Source organism: Sceloporus undulatus, chromosome 1 (assembly GCF_019175285.1).
Source record: "Sceloporus undulatus isolate JIND9_A2432 ecotype Alabama chromosome 1, SceUnd_v1.1, whole genome shotgun sequence".
NCBI classification, from domain to species: Eukaryota; Metazoa; Chordata; class Lepidosauria; order Squamata; family Phrynosomatidae; genus Sceloporus; species Sceloporus undulatus.
In genome coordinates, this window is record NC_056522.1 from 37,439,258 (window position 1) to 37,448,619 (window position 9,362).

General features: G+C 41.4%; 1 protein-coding gene across 1 annotated transcript in view; it reads right to left on the bottom strand.

Annotated features, from left to right (window-relative positions):
* LOC121919162 (spermatogenesis-associated protein 7 homolog) overlaps positions 1-7,421 on the bottom strand; it is a 106,029-nt gene extending 98,608 nt beyond the window's left edge. The window contains exon 1 of the mRNA XM_042445463.1: positions 7,352-7,421. Within this exon, the coding sequence (XP_042301397.1) occupies positions 7,352-7,379 (28 nt within the window). The 5' untranslated portion in view covers positions 7,380-7,421. The remainder of the gene's footprint in view (positions 1-7,351) is intronic.
* Between the last annotated feature and the right edge of the window lie 1,941 nt (positions 7,422-9,362).

Consider the following 9,362-nt stretch of genomic DNA (forward strand, 5'->3'; position numbering starts at 1 on the left):
TTGCCTGTAATTCCCAATCCCATTAAATGACAGCTACCAAAAGAAGAAATGTGAGGCAAGATAAAGCTATGCAAATGTAGCTGACTGTAAGCAATCTGACCAAGGTGGTCAAAGTATGATTTCATGCTGTAGGTGGTGACTCATGGCCACTTTTGTTTCTTTTGCTCGTTTTCAGAATTAAAAAATAAGACAAATGCAGCACATTGATTTTTAATGCCAATGAGGGAATAATAATGATAACAAAAGTATAAATAAATGACCCAGATTAACCTTTTCTGATAATAGACATCCATATACACAGAGCTGAACTACCCTTCTTTTGCTATATCCCATATATATATATATATATATATATAGAGAGAGAGAGAGAGAGAGAGAGAGAGAGCGAGAGAGAGAGTTTGTTTGTTTTTACAAAAGCCTTTCTATCTTTTGTCATTTTCTAATCACAGCTGGGTTGTGGGACCTTTGCAGTCTGGAATGTCAGAGTTCCAGCCAGCCATGCCCTCTTCCAGTACCAGTACAGTGCACCCTTCCCTTATGCAGGGGATCCGTAAGGGAAATTCTGCAAATGCTCGAGCCCCATTGAAAACAATTGGGCTTGTGCACGTGGCACGTACACCATGGGAGCATGCACCATTGCCTTTTATGGCATGTGGCTTTCAGCGTATAGTGTGCGTATGACATGAGTGCACTGTATATACCATTTGATTCATCCATCCTCTGTAAGATCAACTGATTTTATATGCCTACTGAGCATTATCAGACTCATGGTATTTTATTTTCCTTCTGTGCGTGTGCGTGCATGTGCATGCATATATACATATATTGGCCTTGGCCTTCTCAAACATGTTCCTGTCATGTGGAGTTAGTGCCATTTTTGGCAGAACTTTGGGTTTTTGTTTTGTTTTGTTTTGTACACATCACAGAATCCTAGCCATTATGGATGATAGTCTTAAAAGGTAACATTTCCAGGCTTTGAATTTTGGTTGGAAAATATTTGGCACTCAAAGGTAAATGACATATTATATTATTGTTAATGCTGTTATGAAACATCTTTCATAATCTGACAGTACACAGAATGCATACTGTCCCAATCTAGGCTTAATGAGAGTTTAGTCTTGATTTGCTTTGTTGTTGTTGATGTGTGCCTTCAACAAAGCACACAATCTAGTCTCTGGTCCAGCTACCTTCAATGGTTCCTGTGGTATTACGGTCCACTTGCTTAATGGTCATTTTCATAGCCAATTGGGAGTGGATTAATAATAATAATAATAATAATAATAATAATAATAATAATAATATTTATTTGTATACCGCCCTCTGGCAAACCAATCCGGGCGGTTAACAACAGTAAAATATAAAATATGACAATTAAAAACACTTTATCCCTCCCCCCCTTAAGACAGTATTAAATAGTATAACATATTAAAAATACAATATCAAGGATAAAAACAGCAATTAAAACTAAAAACCCTGATATCCCTCTGTTGATCCTCAACCATCTCTAAGATGGGGCCACGGGAGGAATGAGGGAATCAGGGAACCTGGGAACCTGGGCCGGGATGGTTAATCTGGAAAGGCCCCATAACATGGGGGTTATGGAAAAGAGTATGGTTCTCATCACCCCAAGGGAAGGGCTTAGTCCAGATCTGAAGATGCAAATAAGGAATGAACTCTGGCCTTTCATGTTCATGTTGAGCCTTCAGGTAGCAGTTCAGCATGCAGACAGCAACTCCAGGAAGGGCAACCACAAAGGAAAGGATCTTCCATGTGTGAGCAAAGCCACCTTTCCCGTGCCTTGATGAAGCTGCTGTTGACAGGAGCCTCCTCAGCCCAGCCTGAGTAGCTGAAGACCCCAACTGCCGGGAGAGCCTGCCAAGCCGTGCTGCTGCCTTATGGTGACCCTAAGGTGACCCTAATATGGGGCTTTGGGGCAGAGTTTGCTCAAAGGGCTTTTGCCTTTGCCTGAGGCTGTGAGATCATGACTTGTCCAAGGTCACATAGTGGGTTTCCATGGCTGAGTGGGATTCAAACTCCAGTTTTCCAGTGTCCCTGTCCAACACTCAAAACATTCAACCAAGCTGGCTCTCATAGTATATTCTTCATATCTCTGTATATTTATTTAGGTATTTATATCCCGCCCTTCAGCCCTAATGGCTCTCAGGACGGCTTACATTTTTTATTATTATTATTATTATTATTATTATTATTATTATTATTATTAACCAGACAGTTCCCTGCCCGCAGGCTTACAATATGGGGGTAGGATGGACCATGAACCACCAAAAGGACAAACAAATGGCTTTTAGATCAAATCAATAGAGCTAACATAGTATAGTGGTTTGAGCACTGAACTTTGACTCTGGACACCGGGATCTGAGTCTCTGCTGGGCTATGAAAACCCATTTGGTGGCCCTGGGCATGTCACACTCTCTTAGCCTCAGAAGAAGTTAAAGGCAAACTCTCTCTGAACAAATATTGCCAAGAAAACCCATTGATAGGTTCACCTTAGGGTTGCCATAAGTTGCAAATAACTTGAAGGCACACAACAACAACAACAAAGCAAATCAAGACTAAACTCTCATTAAAAATGAAGACAACTAAAGGAAACTATTGCATTTGAGACACATCATGAAATGACATGACTCATTAGAAAATACAGTATGATAATGAAAAGTAACATGGGAGGCTGTAGGAAAAGAGGGAGCCTGTATTACAAATGGACAGATTCAATCAAGGAAGTCATGGCTGCCCTGAGTTTACTAGACCTTTTCCCAAAACAGATGGGCAGGAAAGAGTGGCTTCTGGCTGCTTTGGGGTGGGGTGGGGAATGATGCACCCTCTAGAGCGACCAGAAGTTTCTCTGTGGCCACCTAAGGTGGTCTGAAGCCAGCCAAAAAAGGAGCAATGAAAAGCCACTCCTTGCCAGTGGCCCATTGAGGGCTGTGGCAGGTGCTGACTTCATGATCTTGTGATGTCCAGTCACTGCAGTCCTGGGCAGATTGGAGGGCAACTGGGGTTGGATGACCAGAGGCTGCTCCAAGTCGCCATTCTGCTTCACCCCTTGATAACCAGAAATCTCTCAGTCACAGGGTTGCCATAAGTGAAAGCCATCTTGATGGCAAATAATAACAAATCATTAACAAGAATGGATTATGCATAAAATGATAACACTTTCAAATGCCTTTAAAATAATTTGTAAAAGTATTGTCTCTGGTTCTAATTATATCTCACAATGAATATCCTGTTAGCATGAAAAGCACAGACTAAATCAAATTTATTTATTTACTGAACATGTTCAACACCTTCAGCCTGGAAGTAAGTGGTAATGATCATGTAGGTGGGCAATCAATTAGCTGGCCTGCCAAACTAGTAAAAGGTAATCTGGGGGCAAGGAAATCAATGCTTGAGCAACAAATTGTCTTGAATGAGGAACCAGCCCAGGGTTAACACTTTTAGAACCAGGTAGAAGGCTAGTGACCCTTCTGTCATTTGACTTCTCTGGATATCTCAGTTGCAGTCCTGCACCCTGGTCATGTTAACTCATGGTATTCTTTTTCTCTTTTGGCAAACTATTCTGCTGACACAGAAAGTAAGGAATCTGGCTTAGTTGCTGCTAGATTCCTGGTGCCTTAAAGGATAACACTATTATATCTGTCACTAGTCATCTTCTCTATGTTGTCAAATCCACACTTCTTCAGTTCTTTGCTGTGCAGCACTCCTATAATATAGCTAGCAAAGGCAGCTGTTGACAGCACAGCATTGTTTACAACACTGTGTCATCCTAGTTTGATTAACTTTCTCTATGAAACATCCATTATGTTCAATTCCAATATACAGTGTGTGTTTCATTGCTACAGACAGCAACATAGTGTCAGGAGCTCATCATGTCAACAAGTGCCCTCAAGAGGAATCTAACTACAGTCACACCCAAAGAAGCCAGAGCTAGATTTCCCATTAAAGAAAGAGCTGATAGGCCATGATTGGTGGCAAATCATGTGCCCCTAATGATGCCAGATGGACAACTCAGAAAGCATTTATATTTTTCTGTTGATGAGCTCTTGCCAAATTTAGAAAATTGTGGTATCTCAAGTAGGAGTGAAATAGAATGGAATTGACTGGAGACCCTCGAATGAGAATGCTCTCCTGGTATAGTGGATATAATTCATCCAAGTTTAAAAACCAACATTTTGTGACTGGAATACAGTCTGATTGATTCACTCATGTCACATATTGTTTAGCATATCCTCCAGCATTCCACTGATGAAAATGTTCTCAAGTGTGTCTAATGCTTCTATGGTCACATCATTATCATGCTTTGAAGAAACACCTAAAATTTTGTGACATCATAAAGACTAACAATTTTCATTATGCAAAGGGGTGTTCCAGGACCTTCAAGACCAACTGAAAGAAATAAGTTGGTAGCATGAGCTTTCACAGACTTGAGCCTGCTTCCTCAGATGCATGTTGAAGTAGGCTCAAGTCTACAAAATCTCATGCTACTAGCTTCTTTCTTTCAGTTATGACCAAAACAGACAGCCATATAGGGATGGCTTGACGCCTCTCCTTTGAGCACTGAATCGGGGCCAAGGCAACTACACGCCACAGCCACAATCTGCCTTTTTTCCAGCACAAAAAGAAGTGGTAAAATGCCTCTCCTTTTTATGCCGGAAAAAGGACAGCTTTTCCATTGTGGTGGTGGTGCTTACATGTTTCTGCGGCACACAGAGTAGTCACACCACTCCCCTAGAGTGCTGCAACACTGGCCACCGTGTGGTTGGGCAGGCGGTGTGACACCGGCTTGGGGACGGTGTTAGGGCATGCGTCACCTAAATGCACACCCCTACAATGCCCCCAAGCCTGCATATTATGCCTGTCTGTTTTACCCCTTAGTGTCAAAGGTGCTTCAAGATCCCTTTGAATACTGATTTTCCAGACTAATGTGGCTATGTCTTTGAATATTTTTTTTAATTATGACATCAGCTTCCATGAACCAAAGCCCACTTCATCAAAGGAATTGCACTTCATTCCATGAAAGTGTCTGACCTAATAAATAAATTAGCCTTCAATGTGTTAAGACTCTTACTATTTTTGCTGCAACAGACATTTGCAGGGTGTCTCCTAAGAAAACTGATACATTGCAGAAAGTCCTTCACTGCAAGTGATATGTTGTATTCATTTCTTTGATCTACAAAGCCTATATCCTTCAATACTGGCTTCAGAAACTGGCTATGTTTGTAAATTGACTTTTCATAACTGTAAAAATGCTTACCTGAACCATTAATCTCACAGTGGATCATGTGGTATTTATTATCATAAAATAGTTGGAATTTGAATATGTATAGAATTGGAAATAGGGAAGGAAAAGTGTCTGGCATTTTGAATGCACCTGCATTTTTGGTAGTACAAATATGTTTACAAAATTAATTGGCTGGAATATAGGAGAAGGTATGTCTGGGTCTACTGTTATATTTCTTGATCTGTTTGCAGTACACTTGCAAAGATTTCTGATTCCCAATTGCTTAACAACAGCAGCAGAAAAAAAATTCTGTGAGATTAATGGTTCAGGTAAGCATTTTTACAGTTATGAAAAGTCAATTTACAAATATAGCCAGATTCTTTCTACTCTTATCAAAAATTATAATCTTGAAATGAGGACCGGTTGGAGTGATAGTGGGGATTGTGAATGGAAAGACTGGTGTTCATAACAAATAAATAACAAATTATTTAATTTTTAGTGTATGTGCTTTATATCAGACACTGGCTAAACAGTCTCCAGATTTCAGTAAACAATAAAACAGATTTTGCAAGACTAAAAAAATGTCTTTCCCTGGGTTATATATTACAAAATTTTAATTTACCCCCCCCCCCCATGTCCCTGGTTAGAAGGAGCAGCAGAGTTTTAGAAATTGGTATTTTCTCATTCAGCTGTGAACAGAAAACACCATCCAAGAAGAAGCATTCCCCTTTTACTCATAACCAGCAGACATGCCCCTTAAGAAGATGCTTGCCACAGGCACATATGGGCATCATCTTGAAAGACAGATATGCTTATTATATTTTATTTATTTATTTTATATTTATTTATGATATTTATACCCTGCCCTTCAGCAGGGTATAAATAAGATATTGTTTTAAATTCTAGGTACATTTATGCAAATCTTATTGATAGATTAATAAAGTCATGGTGTTAATCAAAATGTCTACAATTGGATTGCAGTTCCTCTGTGATATGGATGGACACTAGTGTCAACATGGGCATTATAGTCAGCATTTGTCTTCCCCTACTGTCACAAAAGGAGTACTCAGTGGACTACAGCATCTGGTTTTTGTTGTTGGTTTCCCATCCAAATACTAACCAAGTCTGACCCTGTTCAGCTTCCAAGATCAGAGAGCAGCTGGTTCCTGTAGGCCAGGGTGTTTAGGCTTTGGATAATATTGAGTTCTATGGCATTTTAGGAAGGTTAGGATCCATATGGAACATCAAGAAAATACTGGCTGGAATTCTGTTGGTTAGTTTCAATTAGAACAGAGTCACTGGATCAATCGCTGAATGGAAAATCAATACATAGGTATATCTAATTGATTCAGTAGGTCTACTCTTGTTAGAACTGTATTTAGATCACCATGGATGTGGGTTGCCAGATGAAATAAGGACCAGGGCTCCTCTCCAATTAATTATTGTATTTGTTGTGTGCCTTCAAGTAATTTCTGACACATGATGACCCTATCACAGGGTTTTCATGGCAAGATTTGTTCAAAGAGGGTTCGCCTTTGACTTCCTCAGAGGATGAGCAAGTGCAATTTGCCCATTGGATTTCCATGGCTGAGCAGGGATTCAAAACCTGGTCTCTAGAGCTGCAGTCCAATGCTCAAACCACTACACCATGCTGACTCTCACTAATAGTTGCATAGAAGATGAAATTTCAATGGGTGTTGCTTGTCACACAAACCACAACTGCTGGATTCCACACAATCACTGAAGGGACAACAGCCTTGTCTCTTATTTTACTTGACAATTGTAGGTGGAGCAAATGTAGTAAACCAGGTTTCTCTCACTGGTTTTGTGAAATAAAGAAAATATTCCAAATCCCTCTTGCCCTTGGATCTCTTTTTATTTGTATGACCCATCAAAATGACTTTTAAAAAAAGGGAGAAAAAAGATTTTACTTGAATCAGAATGCCTTCAGATCAGTTCACCTCTTTCTCCCCTTCTCACTCCCTGCAGAAGAAATGACCTTGTTAGTAAAGAGGAAAGAAGGGAAGAAAGAAAAATTTGGACTTCATGTCAAGAACTGCAGCCACACTGAGCATATGAAAAACAAAGCTTATTCTTGAGGTCCTTTCTTACCGTCTGTAGATGCTGAATTTCTTAACATTGCTTAGTTCCCAGGCAGAGACAAACTGGTTTTCTCTGTGTTTCTCAGGAAGTCTGTGAAGGCTATAGGAAGGTGTTGGTGAATAGTGTGATCATTCCCATAACAACAGGAACCACAAACTTGTCACCCAGGGAGCAATGAAGAGTTCAGGGCAAACAGAACTGTACTTAGAAACCACATTGTATGGGGTCATCTTGGGCCAGGCAGGTTTCAGCAACAAAGTGCTTTTAAGTCCACTCAGAGTTGTTGTTGTTTTTCTCCAAGAGAAAGGAAACAGGGTACAGCTGTGGGGAAATTCAGACGCTCTGAAATTACCAGAGTTTGGGAAAGTTACTTGTTTGGACTACCACTCTCAGAAGCTTGCAACCAGCAAGCCAACTGCTGGTAGGGCAAGTCTGGGGGTGTTAATCCAAAACAGTAACTTCCCTGCTTTGGAACTTACTTACATTTTCAGAACAAGGGAAGGAAGAGAAAGCCCAGTTTTAAAAAAAAAAATCCCAGACCATTTGTGAAGAATTAAAGGAAGGAGTTAGAAGTAGAGGGATGAGTGACAGTAGGAAATGTGTCAATATTTATTGGTGGGTATAAGACAGTAGTGACACTGTGGAGCGTTACAGACCGCCCAAAATGGGTGGTCTCGTGCCACTGCTGGTTGCTGCGTCCAGGAACTGCAGCAGCCAAACCGCGCAGTTCCCAGGCGCAGCAACAAAGAAGTGCCAAAATGGCGCTTCTTCCTGCACCCCAGAAGAGGCACTGCAAGACACGAGGTGTGCACTCACGGCGGCACTTCCTGGTGCTTGACGTCCAGATGCTGTGCGTCTGCAACGTCAAAATGGTGGCGCCCATCTGTATGCAGCACCGCCATTTTGACATAGTCGTTATGTGCGAGGGGCAAGGTGTGTCAGGAAATGCCGCCCCTCGCGCGTAACAACAGCGCCCCATAGGGCCTGTCCAGAACTGAGTCTGAATAGGGAAAGCATAGATATGACTATTTTAGCTAAGCAGGATGGCATTCCAATGGAGAGCTTTTTTTTTTTAAATGAAAACTTTTCCTATCTCACCTTTCCCCCAGTTTGAGACTCAAGGTAACTTGGCACAGGCTACATCTAGTCTTCTGAATTAATGCAGTTCAGTGGTTTCTCAAAATGAGTGGTGGAAACATTGAGGGGTATGGTGAAGGAATAGGAGGCAGTGGCGGCGAGATCTTCAGTCAAAGTACTGGTGTGCAAGAAAGACAAGGGAACCAATGTCCTTTAGGACAATGGTGAGGATGAAAGTTGCATTCTCCTTTTAGGTTCCCTTAAAACCACTGCACAGTCTTTTTGATTGCTTTGAGTGTTGGTGTCTTCTGCTCTTCACCTGTTTGTGTGAGCTCACTCCCTTATCTGCATCTTTTGCTAGTAGTGATGACAGTTGGGAAACTCTTGCGAGGCTTGCACACAGGGCATCACTTCTATGGTGCTGCGTGGTGCTGTTTTGGGACAGAATGACTGACTACAGTGAGAAGTTAGGGCACATAGTGGCAGGGGTAAAGCCGTGGCAAAAAGGTGCTTTCAAATTTGCGCCCCTGCTTAAATTTGTGAGCTTTGTCACAACTTGGCTGGCAGTTTGGAGCTGCATTGTGGCTCCTGCTTTCTTTCACTGGTCAGATCCAGATAAGAAATAGCAGGAGACACAATGTGTGTGTGTGTGTGTGTGTGTGTAGAATGAAATGAAGCTGTGTGGTGGAAACATGTTTCTGGAGAAGAAGGGGGAGGAATATCTGGAGTCGGTTCTTGGAAAGAGTCCTTAGCCTTGGTGTGGCTCCTGTAGTTAAAACCACTCCCTTTCCCCAATAACCTGTTAGGCCCATGAATGGCTCTGATCACCCCTCCTCTTTTGATATCATAAACTCTATAAAGCATAGGCTGAGTGATCCTTCCACAATCCTGGTGCAGACACCATTACTATAAAGCAGCTTCAGCACATAAACTAGCTTAAGAA